Here is a 22,451-nt window from a genome sequence, read left to right on the forward strand (position 1 = left end):
AGGAATAACAACATCAGAATTCATATTCTTTTGTCTTATTGCTCTGCTCTTCATATTACACCATAGCCAACCCTCAACTGTGGATATATGTGCATATATGAGAGATCTTTGTCTTGCAAGCTACTTGGCAACGCCACTGGTGTCACGTTAAAAGCACCTGTGTTGATGCCACATAAAAATGCCCAATACATCCTGTAAAGTGGATGATATTGCAAATGGCAACCAACCAAAGAAACCATGCCAAAATAGACAACTGGAGTCTGGTGTAGCTCTCAGATATATATATATATATATATATATATAGAGAGAGAGAGAGAGAGAGAGAGAGAGAGAGAGAGAGAAAGAGAGAGAGAGAGAGAGAGAGAGAGAGAGAGAGAGAGAGATAAAACTGTAGAATATATACAGGTATATTCATATTATATATATTTTATATATACATGAATATTATACATCTGTGAGAATAAGAATAGGCTGGACAAAGTTCAGAGAGTTCCTACCTTAGCTGGCAACAAAGGGCCTTTCCATCAGAGTGAAAGGCAGATTGTATGATGCCTTTGTCCAAATAGCTATGCTGCACACCAGTGAAACATGGGCTGTAACAGCTGAGGACATGCATAGACTTGAAAGAAATGAAGCCAGTATGCTTCGTTGGATGTGCAATGTCATTGTAAGCATCTTGAGAGAAAAGCTGGGCATAAAAGGCTTAGATGTGGTGTGCAAGAGAGACAACTGTGCTGGTATGGTCATGTGATGTGTATGGATGAGGACAGCTGCATAAAGAAGTGGCGATCCCTAACTGTGGAGGCAACCTGTGGTAGAGGTAGACCTTGGAAGACATGGGACAAGGCGATGACCGAGATCTTTGGCGATATGCTGTGCTTGAGAAGACCCATCCTGCCAAGTAAAATCACAGTCATAGCCGATGCTGATGTCACATAACTGGCACCCATGCTGGTGGCATGTAAAAAGCACCTTTCAAGCATTGGGCCTCATGGAGGCAAAGTGGCCAATGCTGGCAGCACATGGAAAGCACCTTTCAAGTGTTGGGTATTATGCCATGCTTGAGAAGAAGACCCATCAAGCCAAGTAAAATTGCAGTTTTGGCAGATACTGGTGTCACGCAAATGGCACCCTATAGGATTTGGCATGTAAAAGCCATACCGGTGACATGTAAAAGCACCCATTACACTTTCAGAGTGGTTGGTGTTAGGAAAGGCATCCATTCATAGAAACTATGCCAAATCAGACTGGAGTCTGGTGCAGCCTTCCAATTGCCAGCCCTGGTCAAATTGTCAAACCCATGCCAGTATGGACAACAGATATAAAATGAAGATGAGGATGATTATATACATTAAATATATATTATTTATATATAAAATCTATTTATCTATCTATCTAGCTATATTATATATATATTATATATATATATATATATATATATATATATATATATATATATATATATATATATATATATATATATACATATATATATATATATATATATATATATATATATATATATATGTGTGTGTGTGTGTGTGTGTGTATGTGTGTAAACATACATATATATATATGTGTGTGTGTGTGTGTGTGTACACATACATATGTATGTATATAGACACAAACACACACACAAAAATCCATAAATTTTTTGTATATTTTGTATTATTCAGGAGCAAATATTTTGCTTTAATGAAGTGATATACTAAAAAAAAAACTTTCCTGAAATGAACCAAAAACAAACAAGCAAATAAACTTAATTGACCTTGCATTCTTTCTTTAAGGATCAAAAGTATGGAGTGCTGAGAAGTATAAATGCGTTTTCCTTGTGGAAATTCTGTCAAACATAAAACTATAATTCTCTTCCTGTTTGTGTTTTATTTGAGTAGTTTAAGAATGACAACAACAGTCCTGTTTTTGTGAAATAGAACTATATTTAGTAATCAGAATTTTGTCTTCTAATTAAATGCATCCTTAGAGTTGCAAGAGGCTAATATCCAATAGAATATAGATAATAAAAAAAAAAAGGGAAGTTTAAGTGAAACAGAAAGAGGCTTTCTTATAGTTGTGATCACATGCGACTATACAGAGGATTACAGTTTAAGTATGACTAGATTATGAGTTCTTGAAAAATTTAGGAAATCTAGCTAAAGATTTGGGAAAATGAATAATATCTTTTTCACATTAATATATTAAGACTTAATGGAGGAAATAGAAATGATGAGAAGTTCTTATATGAATGATTGAAATTCACAACATCCTCGTATTGAGTCATTGGAATTGTTTTGAGAATAGTAATTTTAGTAAGCTATTTCCAAGTATGTGCATAGTTGTGTAGGGAGTACATATGGGTGGGCGTATGTGGATTGCATGTCAGCACATACGAAACAAACATACGCTTATATATGCACGCAAATATACATGCATGCATACTGAAGTTACTGTCAATTTTTTCCTGGCAGAAATAAATGAATATAGTACTCTACTAAAAAATATTGAGTTATCCTTCAATTTAATGTTCAACTGTTTTTCTGTATAACTCTTCATAAAAAACTAATGTGTATGAATGTATATCATCATCATCATCATCATCATCATCATCATCATCGTTTAACGTCCGCTTTCCATGCTAGCATGGGTTGGACGATTTGACTGAGGACTGGTGAAACCGGATGGCAACACCAGGCTCCAGTCTAATTTGGCAGAGTTTCTACAGCTGGATGCCCTTCCTAACGCCAACCACTCAGAGAGTGTAGTGGGTGCTTTTACGTGTCACCCGCACGAAAACGGCCACGCTCGAAATGGTGTCTTTTATGTGCCACCCGCACAAGCCAGTCCAGGGGCACTGGCAACGATCTCGCTCGAAAATCCTACAGGAGCCAGTCAGGCGGTACTGGCAATGGCCGCGTTGAAAAATGGTGCATCTCATGTGCCACCCGCACAAGAACCAGTCCAGGGGCACTGGCAACGATTTTACTTGGCTTGCCGGGTCTTCTCACGCACAGCACATTTCCAAAGGTCTCGGTCAGTAGTCATCGCCTCGGTGAGGCCCAATGTACGAAGGTCTTGCCTCACCACCTCAGCCCAGGTCTTCCTGGGCCTACCTCTTCCACGGGTTCCCTCAACTGTTAGGATGTGGCACTTTTTCACGCAGCTATCCTCATCCATTCTCACCACATGTCCATACCAGCGCAATCGTCTCTCTTGCACACCACAACTGATGCTTCTAATGTTCAGCTTTTCTCTCAAGATACTTACACTCTGACGGGTATTCACATTGACATTACACATCCAACGGAGAATACTGGCTTCTTCATGTATATATATATATATATATATATATTGCTTAGGTGTTGCAAGACTAAATATCTGGTGTAGAACTCAATGTACATATGTTTCAGAATGAAGTATTAGTTGAGTACAGAGACGTAAAGAGAAAATGAGATAACAAAGGAATAAACGGTTATCTTATGAACTTCGCTGCATCTTATAGCAGAAACAGTTGTATGCTAAAGATAATTATTTAATTCTTTTGTCATTTCATTTTCTTATATATACATACAGACTGTCCTCATTTAACGACCTACCTATTTAACGACCACTCGGAGTTACGACGAACTTTATGAGCCGTCATAACATATTTTACAAAATAGAACTTGAGGCGATGGATCCAAATTTTGAGCGATTTTCCAAGGTGGAAAAGCAGACAACTGAACTTTTCCGATGTTATCGAGAAAGTTATAACAAAAAAAAAAGAAGATAACAAAGCAAACAACACTGACAGGATTTTTCATGCATTTTGATGTCAAGAATGAGTTACTTTTGTAATCTTTATCCAAAGTAAAACAAAGTTATTATGTTTGAGTTTCCTTTAAACCTTTTCACCTTTTCTGTATAATCCTGAGAAAAGTTTATTAGGCATCTTATGTACTGGGCCTGGAATCACAAACATACTTACAATGTCTGAGCTACAATAATATAGTATCCATATCCTAACTTTTAAGGTTTTCCTTGTGATAATCTTACTGTTACTTATTCATTTTTCAACAATTTATGTTAGTGATTCTTGGCCCTGTACTGCATATACTTTATACAGTACGGTATTCTGTTTTTATATGTATGTACAGTACTCTATACCTATAAAAAAAAGACGTACCCTATAAATATTCGTTTAACAACGAATTTGCTTAATGATGGGGCTGTTGGAACATAATTCGGTTGTTAAATGAGGACAGTCTGTGTGTATATATATATATATATATATATATATATATATATATATGGGAGAATATACAAATAATAACAACAGACGAGGACAGGTGGTGTAAATAACAAAAGTATATATTAGTATGACGCTCGGGAATACGGAAAGTCTTTGACGTTTCGAGCTACGCTCTTCAACAGAAAGAATACGGAGACAAGGAGAAAAACACGGAGAAAAAAAATTGAATAGTGTTCAGTCAACGGTCAATCATAATATATATATATATATATATATAGACACACACACAGGTGAGCACATAAGTACAAAACAAGGTGGAAAAAATAGTACACAAATACCAAAGGTAGAGTAATATCCATTTTTTTAAAGCTGCTTTTTATTAAAGTATAATTTTGCAACTTTAATAAAAAGTATATGAATATTTATACACATATATATATAATTATATATAGAGAGAGAGGGGGGAAAAGATAGAGAGAGGGGAGAGAGAGAGGGGAGAGAGAGAGAGGGGAGAGAGAGAGAGGGGGAGAGAGAGAGAGGGAGAGAGAGAGGGAGAGAGAGAGAGAGAGAGAGAGAGAGAGAGGCAGAGAGAGAGAGAGAGAGAGAGAGGCAGAGAGAGAGAGAGAGAGAGAGAGGCAGAGAGAGGCAGAGAGGGAGAGAGAGGCAGATGCAAAGACAGACAGTTGATAATTTGTTTATTAATCAACAAGTCAGTATTCACTTGTTTACCTGATTGCCTGCTCATTAGAGAGTTATGTAATTTATAACAGAAACTAACTAATTGTATAGTACTTACATCAAAATAAAAACTCATGAAACAAATGTAGAAATACCAGATAACTCAATCATCTGTTTTTATCATATATATATATATATATATATATATATATATAAAAGATAATAAGAGTGAAAAAACTACAGAAGGCTTGTGTTACATGGTTAAAGTATATATTTAAATTATGTCAGAAAAATGTAAGAAAAATGTTAGAAAAATGTTATAAAATCTTTTTGGTATATAAACATTGTATTTTGAGAAATAACCGGTTTCGTGTTGTCTTTTCAAATTTCTCTACTTCATTGTGTCGTGTTCGTTCCAGTCTGAGAAAGAAGAGTTTAATAATATAGATTTAATCAAAAGATTAAATGTGGTACTTAAAATGCTTGAGGCACCAGAATTTGGTAGGATAAAAACCAAAAACAAAATCAAGAGATTTGGTCAATAAAATTTGAAGTTAAGCAACAAAAATTCAATAGGTTATAGCAGTACGTACGTGAAACAGCAGCATAATTGAGATGTTGTTTTCGTCTCTTACTCTTGTCTTTTGCAAACATCTTCAAAATGACTTTCTAAAACGAAATTCCATTATGCAGCTGAGGAGTACATTTTCATTGTATTTTCTGTGGTGTTCTCACTACATGAATAAATGGAGCTTGTACGAAACGTACGTACTGCTATAACCTATTGAATTTTTGTTGCTTAACTTCAAATATATATATATATATATATATATATATATATACACACTAGCAGAGATACCCGGCGTTGCCTGTGTTACATGCAATGAAAGAATTAGACTTTTCTGTTATATATTCTGTAATGAACTGGAATACCTATAGATATAGGTCACATATATATATTATATATGTGTAAGTATGTATATATGTATGTATGTGAGATAATAGTTTCACTTTAAGTTTCAGTATTAAAGTGAAACTGTCTGACGTTACAATAGAGAGATATTATTGTTTTACTTTGACACGTAATATTGCAATAGTGGAGGAGATGTGATATTGCACTGGGCTCACACTGGGCTCACACTGGGCTCGCACTAGGCAAGAAGTAAGGCATGTGTAAAATTTGAAAAAAATTCATTGTGCAGTTCTCAAGTTTTAGGGATTCACACAGACAGACTCACAGACACACATTCTCATCTTTATATATGTAGATATATGATGTGTTGTGAATTTATGGAAAGAAATCTCATAAAACTGAACAATTTTGTTAAAAATGAAGAAGAGATGTTAAAATATATATAAGAGAATTTTAATTCATGCGGACGATCGTTTCATACAGAGATATAAATATCATGCAAATTCATGGTTGAATTGAATTAATTAAATTGATTAAATTAATTATATATCACTGGACTTTTCAGTGCAAGAAGTATAAACAAAATTTTTACAATGGACTTGAGAAAAGAAATAGCAAAATAATCTAGGAGATTCATATTTATCCTTATGAGAAAAAGAGATGTAGGTCCAGTTAGGTATTAACTATAACTATATATATAGTTAGGTATTAACTATACATATACATACATACATATATATATATATATATATATATATATATATATATATATATATATATATATATACATATACATATATATATATATATATATATATATATATATATATATATATATATATATATATATATATATATATCAAAATAAGCAACTTGATATTGTGTTGCTTATTTTGATTTTATTCACCTTACTTCAAGCTGTGCGGATAATACTGGACTGACTTGGTGCTTCAACTTAAGTACCTCATTCAACTGAATCTTAATTAGATATATATATATATATATATATATATATATATATATATATATAGGTTCAAAAAAAGGAAAAAGACAAAAAACAATAACAAAAAACAACAACGTGAGGACGTGATACAGATAGTGTTACTAGACGCTCGGGAAAGGAAAGAGAGAGAGTATGACGTTTCGAGCGGAGCTCTTCGTCAGAAACAAGGAAAGTTCAAAGAAGGGAAAAACGGAGGAAGAAAAAATCAGCACCGATGTCCACGAGGTTACATATATATATATATATATATATATATATATATATATATATATATATATATATATATATATATATATACATATGAATTTGAAGTAATTAATTAACTAGTTAATTAATTAATTATTGGATGTCTTACAGCTGTTTCTGAGATATCCCATGTGATAGGTTAGCAACTCCATACCCTGGGTATCCTGTCGTCAGAGATAAGGTGAGTATGTAGGAAAGTTCTAGACAGGGAATTCACAGTTTATAAAAGAATAAAATAGTAGATAGAAGAATAAAGAGTAAAACAGTAGATAGAAGAAAACTGACAGGAGAATAAAGTTCACAGTTCATCTCCTTCCAGAGGGTATGGAGGTTGGTCCGTACTTCTGTGAAGGTATAGGTCCTTCAGTATAATCCCAGGTAAATCCAGTATTTTGAGTGTTGCATTCATGTTGAAAGAACTGATTACATGGTTAGCTTATATGAAAATGACCCACCTGGGTATATAGAGTGAGAAGACTGACATCCTGATAGACAGATATGAGTTGTGACATCGTATTTTGAATGCATCCATCGAAACATATCTTGATGATATGAAGATATAAATGATTTAAAAACATCTTGAGTGTTTGCTTCCATTTTAAATTTTTCCTATATATATATATATATATATATATCAAACATAAATTGAAAACAGAACACAAAGGATATCGCTGTACATGTGTTTCAAGCTTTATAAACAATCTGTTATTATATCACCATAGGTATATTGATATAAAAGATGGTTTAAAGCTCTCTTCAGCCACCAACAATTTTTAGTCCAAAGATTACATCACAAAAGAAAAAGTACACTTAGTATTATCCATTATAATAGGTTTATCACATCCCTTTAAAAAGGTATATTTGTATGGAGGTTCACTGGATTTCAAAAGTCTGCCCATATTGTACTACTATTCAGCATAGAGTGAATGTTAAATAGATTGGATTGAGTTTATATTTAACTAGCATGTATAAGATAGAAAGAAAAGATAAAAGGTAAAAATTAAAGTAAAAAATAAAAGTAATAGAAGTAAAAACAAGAGTAATAAAAGTAAAAATATGGAGAATAAAGTTAGATACATATATAAATACGATTTAGCAAAGTTAGAATAAACTAACAAAAGAAATAAAAACATAAAGTAGAATAAGAGATAAAGAAATAAAACACAATAGAGTTGAGAATAGGATGTTGGCTTGGATGAGATGATAGTGGTCATAAATAATTTCTTAGCTAGACCACTCGTTGAAATATAGATTAAGGTTGTAAGTTGATATCATTGTGATGAATGGGCAGTTTACCCAAACACACCACTAAAACTTCTTAGCTTTATAAACTTATCTAATTACATGGGTGCATACACTTACTTAGAAGTCATAGTATATGTATATGTGTGTATACACACGCACTCGTCCAGATACATCCGCTAACATGCTCGAGCGTATAGAAAATGGCATTGAGCAGGCTATAAAAATACCCATACAACAACTGAGGACAACTCAAAGAAGGAGGAAACAGGAACAAGTCATACCATTTATAGTGACACACAACCCATGTCACCAGAATATCTTCAACACTGCCAGAGTACACCTACCAATCATTACTCAAAGTAATGAATTAAAAGATATTATCACAGATTAAGTTATGGTTCTTAGTAAAAGACAGCCTAAAAACTTGAAAAAAATTATTAACAAAAGCAAAGTTCGACCTTGGCAACAAAGACCAATCATTCATTGTATCTAAATGCAATGATAGCTGAAGTGGCACATGCCAATTCATACATACTGGTCAATATATGAACACAAAAATTAGAAAAATATTCACAAGTGCAAATATGAAATGCAAAAGCAGAAATTTAATTTACTGCATCAAATGTGGGTCAGACTGGAAATGCACTATCAGAAAGTTCACATGTGCACCGACAGCAAATTAGAGACCCAGATGTCCGTCAGATATCTTTGAGTAACCATCTAGCAACACATGGTTGGAAAATGTTTATATTTCCATTCTACAAACTACACAGTCCAGTTGAAATTGAGAGAAAAATCAGAGAAAAAAACTTTATTAATAAATTCCAACCCAAACTAAATAAACAATAATACTAATACTTAGAGGTACTATTTCTACTGTTACGACCACCACCAACAACAACAACAGCAATACCAAAGGTGCTCATGATAACGACAGCAGAAAAACACTAGCTAAGTCAAGAAAAAAGTCAGTAAAACTAATCTTGTTTTGGGGTTTAATGTTCTATTACCAAAGCTACTTCTACCACCACTACCACCACCACCACTACCACCACCACCACTACCACCACCACCAACAACAACAACAATAATAAAGGAGGCGATAATGGTGATGATAACTGAAATGTAAAAACCCCTGGGAAATGTAATTTACAGCATTTCTAAAAATAGCCCAACAGTTACTGCTTTGGTCAGGGTCAAAATACAGGTCTCTTGATATGTTCAACAAACTGTGGTGCCTAAACCAAACGCCAATCAGCTTGAATAATTGAGTAAAGCCACACACTGATTGGTCAGAATACAGTTTGAAAAAATTAACATTCTGGAGTCTATACAAACATATTCGAGGCACACAGTTTAGCCATCTCACCACAGCTGTAAATTGTAAACGATAACTGTCACCACTACTACATGAACCTGAAGATTGCATAGTTTAATGTATGAAAGTGCTAGTTCAATCAGAATGGACATTTAATATTCTATCATTTCATTATATTACATTATTTTATATTATATTATTATAAGATTGTAAATAAAATGTGAAAATCAGACAATGTTGGGATTTCTTTGAGTAATATATACATATATTGATTGGTGTTTGGTTTAGGCACCACAGTTTGTTGAACATGTCAAGAGACCTGTATGGTGGTATTTAGTCTTGGTTCAGCTGTTGAAAGCTATTTGGATTTGGCCACCGATACAATGTAGGGCATTACAGGATATGAATCTTCACCCTTTCCACTATTTATCTAGTAAATTATCAACCCTGCCAAGTAATGCTCACAACAACATGAGTTCTTCTAATGTAATGTAACCTCTAGTGAAGCTGTTGTTATAACCAAAGGTTGTCACAATGGATATGTGGGCAGCATGTTGACTTTTTTAGATGATGGGGTAAGAGTTCAAATCTTTGTCATTTGTATCCCTAACAAATAATTTAGCCCAGTGGGCAAGTAAAATGTATGGTTTCCTTAGTCTGTGTAGTCCCAGTTCTTTGACTTCAACACTTCCATCACAGTTGCAAATATGGTGAAAAATAAGAGAGAAAGCAATTCAGTTAGGGAGTGCTGGAGTATTTCAATATTAGGATTGGTCCACTAATATTTATGTTGTTTTCATAAATAACCATCAGCATCTAATTATTCCTGCATCTAATTATATAAAAATATCTGTAATACATTTAATTATGCACAACTAAACATATTTAACTTATTTAATTCATTCAGATTACTACTATAAATATCTTGTGTTGTTTAATTATATCCCAATATTCTTAGTTTAAATCCTGTTTAGGTTGATTAGTCTTACATCTTTACAGGGTTCATAAAAAACACCAGACATACCCTAGAATATAGCTAAAATCCTGCCATTTTATAGGTTTTAGTGGTGTAGACTCTCAGGTTGGCATTTGTTTCTATGAGCATCAAGACAACTGACTCCAGATAACTGCTCCTTGGAAATTATCCCCGTTGCACTGAACACTTACAGCACAACTTCAAATGACAACCTACACCACAAACTACAAACTACACCATAACCTCAATGTTCACTGCAGCTTCAGCCTATTTTGCCTAATAAGGCAATTATCTCAGCAATCAGGAGTTATTTAATTATATTCTGGGTTCAAAATCCACTAAGGTAGATTTTGACTTCAATCTTTCGGACGGGGTTCATAAATTAAAGGACCAATCAAGTGCAAGGATCAATATTTCTGGCCCATTATAATGACTATAAAAATAATAACATCAATTCAATAGAAAATGTTCCCACATAGTTGTATGATTAAAAGGTACACTTCTCAACTGCATGGTTTCAGGTTCAATCACGCTATGCAGCGTCTTACACAAAAATGTTCTGGTATGGCTGTGATTAAGAAACTCACTTTGCAGCAACCACGTGGTTGTAGATCCAGATCCAATGCATGGCACCTTGGGTAAGTGTCTTCTACTATAGCCATGGACCAACCAATGCCTTGCAAGTGAATCCAGTTGACAGAAACTATGGGGAAGCTCATCGTGTGTGTGTGTGTGTGTGTGTGTTTGACTACTACCACCAGACAAGTGTTGGTTTGTTTATATACCCTTAATTTAGTAGTTCTGCAAAATATTTGGATAGAATAAGTACCTGACTTAAAAATAAGTAATAGGAGTAATAGTTATTGGAGTAAACTCTTTGAGTCAATACCCCAGTATGGTTGTAAAACAAGTGAAAGATAAAACGTAAAAAGAATAGCTTTGGGTCAGCCAGAGTCTTGTGTGTGAAATTTAGTAGATAATAACTGTGAAATCCCCAAAAGGGATGGTTCCTATTCTTGGATAGTAGATTTAATCTGAAGCCTGATTTTTAACACCACATTAGACTCTTCAGGGCCTTTGTGCAATTATAATTCTAATTATTCAGGTCTGGTTTCCTATCTAATAATAATTTCCTTCCACCAGCTTCCTAGCCTTGGGAAAAAGTTATAAATAGAGCCCTTCCTCAGTTTAAGTCATAAGCAAATGGCTGTGTGGTAAGTAGCTTGCTCACCGACCACATGGTTCCAGGTCTAGTCCCACTGCGTGGCACCTTGGTAAGTGTTTTCTACTATAGCCTTGGGCCAACCAAAGCTTTGTTAGTGGATTTGGTAGATGGAAACTGGAAGAAGCCTGTCATGTGTGTGTGTGTGTGTGTGTATGTGTGTATGTGTGTATGTGTGTCTGTCTGTCTGTCTGTCTGTGTGTGTGTGCGTGCGAGCGCTGTGTGTGTGCGTGTGTGTGTGTATGTATGTATGTGTGTGTGTTTGTGTGTCTGTGTTTGTCCCCACCCCCACCCCTAACGTCGTTTGACAACCGATGCTGGTGTGTTTACATCCTCATAACTTAGCGGTTCAGCAAAAAAAGACCGATAGAATTAGTACTAGACTTACAAAGAATAAGTCCTGGGGTCGATTTGTTCAATAAAGGCTGTGCTCAAGCATGGCCACAGTCAAATGACTGAAACAAATAAAAGAATAACAGAATAGAAGAATAGAAGAATAGAAGAATCATAATAAGTTTGCTCGTGACATTTTTACAGAGAAACATTTGTTGATTTTCTCACAAGAATTGTTTCTAACTCCTGTTTTCTCAAAACAGCAGGCCCCCATCTGTTATGCCATTTTATGGCTAAATTTTTGTCATGACAGCAGTTGTTGAATATTCTCATAATAGTAAGATTTCGAATTCATAGCATGACTGGATACACTGCAAATGGTGAATTAAGATGTAAGGATTTTTTTTCTTTTCTTGTTTAAAAAACTGATGTATTGATACAAAAATGAATTTCACATTGGAACATTTATACTAAGGGAGGTAATTACCTCAAAAGGTATGATAGTGCAAGAGAAATAACCGTTCTTTTATATAGGGTTTGGTGAACTGGGGTAAATTACCCCAAGTGAGATAAAAATAGAATTCTTTGGGGGTAATGAGGATTCATTAGAAATAAGTAAGATTATATAAAAAACGTGTTCCTTGTTATGACAGAAATTTTTCTTCTGACATGAGGAGGCAGTCAAAAAGTTGCTGCCTTTTGCAACAACTTTTCTTTGCAAACAAGGATTTTCCACTCTAATGAACATAAAAACAAAGCAGAGTAATTGAATGAACCCTGAAGACTGTATCCAAATTGCTTTGGCATCAAAATGCCCCAATTTTGATGTAATTGTAGCAAAAATGAAACAACATAATTTCTCCAAAAACTGAAGTGTAAAAATTCGGAGATGTACCTGCATAGCAAGTGACCTGATCTGAGATCGTGTGCTAGAAGGAAAACAATTGCAACGTGGAAGGTGTTTATAAGCCATTTAAAATAACACACAAAAACAGCACAGAATTTTGTCAGTGAACAGGTCACGGTCTCAAAGTGACGAAAATATTTTGACAAATTAAATTTAAATGTTGAAGTGAATCTAACGGTTTTTGTGTGTTATTTTAAATGGCTTATAAACACTTTCCATGCTGCAATTGAAGTGTAAAAGTTTCTAGAAAAATACTTTTACTTTCATAATGAGGATATTATTTTATTTTATTGCATTTGTTTTATACTTTTTATATTCATAATTGTATTCTTCCTATAAAAAAGATTTTGAATTCAAAGAATCTATGATTTTCTTACTTTCAAATCAAAGGGGTAACGTTGGCGTAAATATATATATATATATATATATATATATATATATATATATATATATATATATATATATATATTGGGATAATAGGTTACAAAAGTTCCCTGGCCCCTGTTTTACTTGCTTCAGTCATTAGACTATGGCCATGCCGGGGCACCGCCTTGAACTATTCGCTTTAGTCAAGTGAATTGACCCCAGTACTTATTTTTTTGTTAAGCCTGGTATTTATTCTAAGTAAAATAAATCAGCAAAGTAATCTCCCCATCTCTCACATATGCTCTTCTCTGTAGTAAGAATTTTTAATGTAGGTGTGGAAGAGGGTTTCTAGCATGAAGTTTGCCAAGATACTTTATTGGCCGATCTTAAATCAAAGTCCACCTTAACCCCAAAGTTTTCCTATGACTTAGCCTTGGATGCTCTTACTGTCTCTGCTGCAACTTTTTGCACCTCGGTGTACAACATGCACAAAAAAAGAGGAGATTAAAATGTGCAGGTAATCATAAAGAAACAAAGCTTGTTTAATATGTAACAATTATTAAATATGTAAGCCAGCAGAAATTTTTGAAATTCTACCTTATGTGAAAAATTGAAAATTTGGAAATTCCAACAGGTTTGCATTGGTCATCGAAATTCCTAAATACAAAATAACAACAATAACGAGAAATATATCAAATCTAAAATGTGTTGAGGCTCTGAATAAACAATTAAACCATGAACTTCTTTCAATCTGATTGAACAGGATTCCAGATCAGGATGCCGGCATAAGTTGGATTCTGGCCGATTCTGACCAATATTGGCAAATTTTTTTGGAACTAGACACATAAAAACCATGGGGGAAGCCTTTTTGATTTTAAAAAAAAAATTGTTAATATTTTCAAACGAAAAGATGTGTGATTTAACAGAGATTTGGTTGTTGTCTCTAGCACATCCCACGACCACCTTCCTCGTTTCTTTGTCACTCTGACATGTATTGGTATTTTTCAATATTTTTCTCCCCATAAATACACTTTATGCTATTAAAAAGAAAAATTTTGAAGATTTATGATTTTTACTATCACCCCCACACACACACACACACACACACGCACACGTACACACAACCACCACCACCAAATTTCAACATATCAGAGACTGTCTTTGCTAGGATTTATCTACAGTGATTTTAAAAAAGCGATATCTAAATTTGCTGCTGGAATTTATTCTCTCTCTTGACATTAATGACTACCAGAGATTGGTGACTGTGTGGCTTATCTCCCTTGCATTTTATCTTTACTTTCTACCGATGACGTCTTCACACAAACACTTTCACAGATACACTCGCAAACGCGCACATACATACATACATACATACATACATACATACATACATTGTCTCCAGAAAATATAAACTGGGCATACCCTACGGAATTTCTACAGGCGCCTCCTCTGCCAATGGAATTCAGTCATTTCCTTGACGTCATAAATATCCTGTCTTCCTTCGTACTTTCTAAATTTTTTGTTTTTACTAAGTTTACTTCAAACCCTCTGATACTGCTGCAAGAGCTAAGTTGTCAGCATACAAGAGTTCTATAGAGTAACCAGTCTTAATTCCGCTTGTTATGACTTGAGGACTATAATAAATTGGGGATGGGCTGAGGAATGAGCCCTGATGTATACTCCTACTTGCACCTTAAATTCATTGCTGATATGAACCTTGCTGACCACCCTTTCATACATAACTTATATGTCCTTCACAAGTTATTCATCTACCTCTAGTTTCCTTAACAACCACCAAATCACAGCGTGAGGGACTCGATGAATGCTAGATACAGTGGGCTTACTCCTGGCAATGTACTTCGCTTGCAGTTGTTTCACAAGGAATATAGCATCAGTTGCTCAAAGCCAACCATCATTCAGATCAATCCTGTCCCTAATCTGTAACTTTCATAATCTTGTCCAACAGTTTGATGTCTCTACTTGCTTCCCTCTAAATCATTTCCCTTCCCCTGAGGCAGTTTACAATCAGACTGCAAGACCAGTCATTGGTAAGAAAGCTGCCTGTATTGCCTCATTTACTATTCAAGTGATTATCTTGTACCCTACTTGGCCCGATATCCTAAGGTTTTTAGGGATCTATCCCTGACTATCAAGCTGCTTTCCCTGCTTTCGTATTACTTATCACTTTATCATCCTGCTGAAAAATTGGATGACATGTCTTTTGTGCACGTTGTACTCTCTCTCTCTCTCTCTCTCTCTCTCTTTCTTCCAAGCATTCTCCACACCATTCAGAAGTGTTTTGTAGTAGTCCCTTATGCTTCTTATTAGTGACAGTGAGAACAAGTGTTCCTTTATTCCATAAATATTGCTCTCTAACATCTTGATTTTCTCTAATTCACTCTCTAGCAATGAGGAACACCTTATACCCCTAATCTGTATATCACAGAACATTCGCAAACTACTTTTTTGCCTTTCCTCTTATACTTGATGTTCGTCTTATGCTTTAACAATTTGGCATTTTTCTCTGCTGCTCCCCACCTCCCTTCCAGTCTTTCTAAACTTGTTGCTTTAATGTTACAACATTGTCTACAAGTGTTTCACTGCTAACAAGTGTTTCACAAGTGTTTCACTGTCTACAAGTGTTTCACTGTAGAGTCCAACAGATTGTCCTATAAAAACTAGTTGTTTTGCTCTATGTTATATGCCCCTATCACTTAACACCTCTCTGAATTTATATCCAATTAAGGGCTGTTTTAGCTTCCAAGTATTCCTCCTTCAAATTGTCTTTTGTCTCTGAGGCAGAGTAGCCCATATTTGAAGTCATTAACTACACATCTGTGTTGGGAGGTATATTCTTCACCTGGGAAGCACTTAGCATTTACAGCCATCCATCTATTTTGCTGTATATAATCTATCTCATCAGTGCACTGGCTGGGTGGTTTCCTGAAGTTTGTGATGCAGATCCTGAGATAATTTGCATAACAGAACTCCAGAAGTCTTGATCTCTTCCTTATTCTCATACTGTACCTAGAACCACCATGTATTCTAAATAGCCATCATGGTTGTTTTCCGTCATGTCCATTAAAGTTGTCAGCTGTTATAGTGAAATCTTCATCATCTGCTATCAAGATAGTCTGTATAGAACTCATAAAAACAATCCTCCTGTTCATCCACAAGTTCTGAATGTGGTGCATATGAAAAGATAAAAAGTGTTTAATAATTTTATCACATGTCCTCACTACCTCATTTGCCTTATCTCTTAATGATTCTGATTACAGCATGCAAACTCTACCCACTCTATCACCTTTATCTATCTGGAAGAATTCCTTACCTATGAGGGTCTTGGCTAAGACACCCTTCCTTTATGACTCATGAACACAACACATCTATGCTCTCATATTTCTGCAAGCCCATTTGACCTGCTTCTCATCTCGCCAGCAAAATGAGAAGTAGGTCTCATGATCTCCAATATGAACTTTAGGATAACTACTCTTAGAGTGGTTACCCTAATATTTTGAACCAGATAGATGAGTGGACAGGCATTAAAAACAACTCTTGATCATATAAGAACATATTTATTTATAATGCAAGCTTTACAGAACACTTTTTAATAATAAAGTCATAAAACAATATTTTAAAGCATTTTTCTATGAATTTAAAGTAACAATAACTGAATATTGAATACCAGTAAATTGCATTCAAAAGAATGATATATATGTAGCATACAGTGTATACATATATCACAAAGAAACATTTGTTAACTAGCTCTACACTTGACCACAAGAAGATTCAACCAGTTTTCTATCAGACGAAATTAGAATCTGTTTTGTAAGCAAGAAACATAGTCTATTGAGTTGGACAGTTGCATTATACTTGGATACTTTTTACAAGTAGCCAAAATCCAAAGCAGATTAAAGGCAAATTATCATTAAATGATACCATTTTGGATATAAACATATTATATTTGTCGTGTTTAATAGCATTCCGGGAAATATTTCAACTTTGGCCAAAACTAATTTTTATCTGAATTCTAAGATGAAATTTGGCTAGTCTGACTAAATAGGGTATAATTACAGCTAAAGCTTTGTCAAAATATGCATTTCTCATGTGCAGAATTTCATTTGAGTGTATATATTTGCACTTAGTGTTCAGGTCACATGTCTTCAGAAGTTGAATCCATCATCACAAAATCCATCATTGTTACCAAGATCAAAGTTATTAGTGTCAAAACTGTTATCAACATCAGTGAAGTCAGTGTTCTCAATATTTGTGTTATCAACATCATAATAATTGTTGATCTGGATATTTTGGCTATCATCAAATCCTGTATACCCACCACCATAGCCACCACCTGGAAACCATCCAGCACCAAGGCCAAATCCCAGGGCATCACCCAAAAGGAGACCTGTAACAGAAAGTATAATTCAGGATTATGTCTATACTGTATTTACAAGTAGCTGAAGAATAGATGGCCTATATTACATCACAATCACTGAGCTGTAACATGGAAAAGATATTCAGTATATACTATAAAATAACATGCAAAGATTATCATCATCATCATTATTTTAACATCCACTTTTCCATGCTTTCATGAGTCAGGTAGAATTTGCTGTGACAGATTTTCTGCAGCCAGATACTCTTTCTGTCACTGATTCTCATTTCTCCATGGCTAGACATGTTTTCCATGAAAACTTTGAAATGAATAACGTCACCTGTACGACAGTGACTCACATTCATCACATGATGTTGAGACAAGTGGACACATGTATGCACACACACACACACACACACACACACAAATATACAGACACGTACTAATGCATGCACACATACATGCATATATGTGCACATACACAATCGTGCACACACACACACACACACACACAAAGGGCTTCTTTCAGTTTCTGTCAATCAAATCCACTACACAAGGCTTTGATCATTCTGAGGTTATAGTAGAAGACACATGTCCAAAGTGCCATACAGTGGGACTGAACCCAGAACCATGTGGCTGGAAAGCAAACATCTTACCACACAGCTATGCTGTGCCTATAATTGCCAGATATTTATTCTATTAACCTTATGGGAGTCTCACTAATATAATAAAAAGTACATTTGGTAGAAGGAGTAATTGAACTCAGAATTTATAAGAAAAAATTAAATAACCTGAGACAAATCCATCATTGGAACTTCTCTCTTCCCGGACAATAACAGTCTGTGATGGTGGCTGTTGCATTCTTGGATATCCTACAGGAGAAATGGTTGTCACCTGCTGTTGGTACATTGGTGGATAACTTGGTAGAGCCCTGTTGGTGTTTGTACCAAAGTTATTTGGCAGATAATAAGGTCCACCTGAAATAGATTCACAGAGTTTATTAATGTCAATGTTACAAACAATTTGTTGTTGTTGTTGGTTCCTTCTTGAGCCATGCCTGGCTCATAAGGGCAGGTTTCCCGGTTTCATTGGAGTATAGGTTCCCCACCTGGACAGGATGCTGATCCATCACAAGTGAACTACTAGATGCAGGAGGAAAGAGTGTGAGAAAGTTGTAGCAAAAGAGTCAGCAGAAGTTTGCCATTACCTTCTGCTGGAGCTGCATGGAGCTTAGGTGTTTCACTCATAAACACACACATCACCTGATAGATTCGAACCTGTGGTCCCTTGACCATGAGTCCACTACTCTAACCACTAGGCCATGTGCCTCCACGCTACAATTACAGAACAGATATTATCTTGAAATTTTTTTCTTCCTTTGAAGAGATTCTTGATTCAGCAAATATCAATGATATGAGAGATGGCAGGGTGGGGTTACACTGGGCTGGTACTTAATTCATCTGCCCCAAAAGGATAAAAGGTGAAATTGGTCTTGGCATGATTTGAACTTACAGCACAAAGAGCTAAAACAAATATCACAATGCACATTATCTTATTCCTAAACACTGCTACCAATCATGTGTGTGTGTGTGTGAGAGAGAGACACACAGACAGACAGACAGACAGACAGACAGACAGACAGACTGAGAAGATTTGATAACCAGAGACCTGCTACTAGTAGCCATGTAAATTATTTCTTGTTCTTCAGCGTCAAGAACAGCCGGTCTTTCTGTCTTTGAATAGATTCCTGATTCAGCAAATATCTAGGTTGTGAGAGAGAGAGGTAAGGGTGGTTTACACTGGGCTGGTACTTAATTTATCTGTTCTAAAAGGATAAAAGGCAAAGTTGATCTTTGCATGACTTGAACTCACAGCACAGAGAGTTGAAACAAATATCACAATGCATTCTATCTTATTCCTAAATAATACTACCAATCATGTGTGTGTGTGTGTGTGTGTGTGTGTGCTTTCGTGTGTGTGTGTGTGTGTGTGTGTGTGAGATAGAGAGAGAGAGAGAGAGACAAAGAGTGAGAGATAGAGAGAGAGAAAGAAATACGAAAGATCTGATAACCAGAAACCGGTAGCCTTGTAAATTCTTTCTTGTTCTTCAGAGTCAAGAACAGCAGAGAAAAGTTAGGCTCCATAGGGAGTGAAGAGATTAAGTAAGTAAATTAACACAAATACAGCACACTCAGATCTCTACCACATCTTTGTTTTTTTTTTTTAACAAAAGATTATCTACTCTGAAATAAATTATATCCAAAAAGAGATGGTCATGTCTACAATGTCTTTTTTAACCATATCTCTGTTCCATCAGAGTTAATCTGTGATTGTGGAGGCGCAATGGCCCAGTGGTTAGGGCAGCAGACTCGCGGTCACAGGATCGCGGTTTCGATTCCCAGACCGGGCGTTGTGAGTGTTTATTGAGCGAAAACACCTAAAGCTCCACGATGCTCCGGCAGGGGATGGTGGTGAACCCTGCTGTACTCTTTCACAACTTTCTCTCACTCTTACTTCCTGTTTCTGTTGTGTCTGTAATTCAAAGGGTCAGCCTTGTCACACTGTGTCACGCTGAATATCCCAGAGAACTACGTTAAGGGTACACGTGTCTGTGGAGTGCTCAGCCACTTGCACGTTAATTTCACGAGCAGGCTGTTCTGTTGATCAGATCAACTGGAACCCTCGACGTCGTAAGCGATGGAGTGCCAACAAAACAATCTGTGACTAGACAAAACAATAGCAATAACAGCCTTTCACTCATTTGCACAGTTGCTCTTCACAAAGCTCTTCAGTAATGCAGTTTACAACATATATATATATCTGTAATAGATGCCATAGTACCAGGAGGTGGTGGTGGTGGTGGTAGTGGTGGTAGTGGTTGCAGTGGTGGTGTTGAAAAGGGTGGCTGTGGAAGCATGTTTACAGAAGCTTCAGTGCAAAGTAGTTCACCGTTGCTACTAACTGGCTGTCGTTGTGGCAACTGCAAAAAAAATAATTAAGTAAGATAAATAGAAAAAAGGATTTTGAATATTTTAAACAAGAAGACTACAGACAACATAATTTTTAACACAGACACAAAAACCTCAGATATTTCAACAAGAGAAATGAGATAAAGTGTATTGATGTCTTTCTCAAAAGAACTCAAAGTGACAAGAGAAGTGAAATAAATTGCAACCAGGAAAGAAAACCACATGAGAGACTCAATTCACCGATTGCTTAATTCTTGCTCTATATTGGATCTCACTGTACTAATTATACACGATGTGATGGCTTACATACTAATTGGTTTAATACTATGTTCTGATTCTTTTATCCTTTTGCTGGTTTGTCATAGAACTGTGACTATGCTAGAGGGCTGCCTTCAAGGTTTCTGCCAATTATATCAACCCCAGCATTTCATCTAGTACTTATTTTATTGATCCCATAAGAAATGAAAGATGAAGTTTCCCATGGAATAAAGGGATGTAAATCAAACGAAGCTAACAACTTAAAGGCTTTTCTTTTTCTTTTTTGAAGAACTGGAAAATACCTGATTAATTTGTTGATAATTTTCCAGCCTAATAATTTTAGGTCTAAGGGGGATAACTCTTTTAACTTTTTTACTTTCCACGTTTTAGTTTTTGTTTTCATTATCTATTTTTCATTTTCCATTTTTCATTTTCCTTTTTTTTAACCTTCCACATTTTCTATATGCTGCCTTCTCAACTTTTTCATATTTCTTCTCTTATTTAATTTTTTTAGTTCAGTATGATATGTGGCTTGTGCCTGTATGTTTCAGATATTTCTTAACATATGAAACTATTAGTAGCACTTAAAAAATATGTATTATGTCCTTTAAATAAATTATGTATGTATGTATGTATGTATATATATATATATATATATATATATATATATATATATATATTGCATCAGCATGGCCGCAGCTCTGAGCTGAAACTTTGAAATGAAATGAAAAATACATACATACATACATACATATATATATATATATATATATATATATATATATATATATATATATATATATATATATATATATATATATATATATATGTATATATGTATATATATATATATATATATATATATATATATATAGATATATATATATATATATTGTTGTACTTGGGAATAGTCATATTGCCAGTTTAGCCAATAAGAACACACGCACTGTATATTTGGTGTTAATTTGCTTCAGCTTTATATTACATTACATTACATTAATCCTATTTATATATATATATATATAATACAGTTCTATATTTAAGAGATGAGGAATTATTTACATTATTTACATTATCTACATTTGACGGATATTCGTCCTCATCTTGTTTGTTGTTAACACAACGTTTCGGCTGATATACCCTCCAGCCTTAGTCAGGTGTCTTGGGGAAATTTCGAACCTGGGTTCTCATTCCTATCGATGTTACTATTATTATTATTATTATTAATCAGGTCGCTGCCATATGGCGTAGTGGTTAAGAGCGCGGGCTACTAACCCCAAGGTTCCGAGTTCGATTCACGGCAGCGACCTGATTAATAATAATAATAATAATAGTAACATCGATAGGAATGAGAACCCAGGTTCGAAATTTCCCCAAGACACCTGACGAAGGCTGGAGGGTATATCAGCCGAAACGT

General features: G+C 35.0%; 1 protein-coding gene across 2 annotated transcripts in view; it reads right to left on the reverse strand.

The window, feature by feature from the left end:
• Positions 1-16,991: 16,991 nt before the first annotated feature.
• Positions 16,992-22,451, reverse strand: part of LOC106879402 (uncharacterized) — a 24,647-nt gene continuing 19,187 nt past the window's right edge. For both annotated transcript variants that reach the window (XM_089360513.1, XM_014928945.3), the window contains 3 exons: positions 20,649-20,787; positions 18,599-18,784; positions 16,992-17,837 (listed from right to left, as the gene is read on the reverse strand). In XM_089360513.1, the coding sequence (XP_089216639.1) occupies positions 17,596-17,837; positions 18,599-18,784; positions 20,649-20,787 (567 nt within the window). In that variant the 3' untranslated portion in view covers positions 16,992-17,595. The remainder of the gene's footprint in view (positions 17,838-18,598; positions 18,785-20,648; positions 20,788-22,451) is intronic.

Source organism: Octopus bimaculoides, chromosome 11, assembly GCF_046866305.1.
Source record: "Octopus bimaculoides isolate indiv1 chromosome 11, ASM4686630v1, whole genome shotgun sequence".
NCBI lineage: Eukaryota > Metazoa > Mollusca > Cephalopoda > Octopoda > Octopodidae > Octopus > Octopus bimaculoides.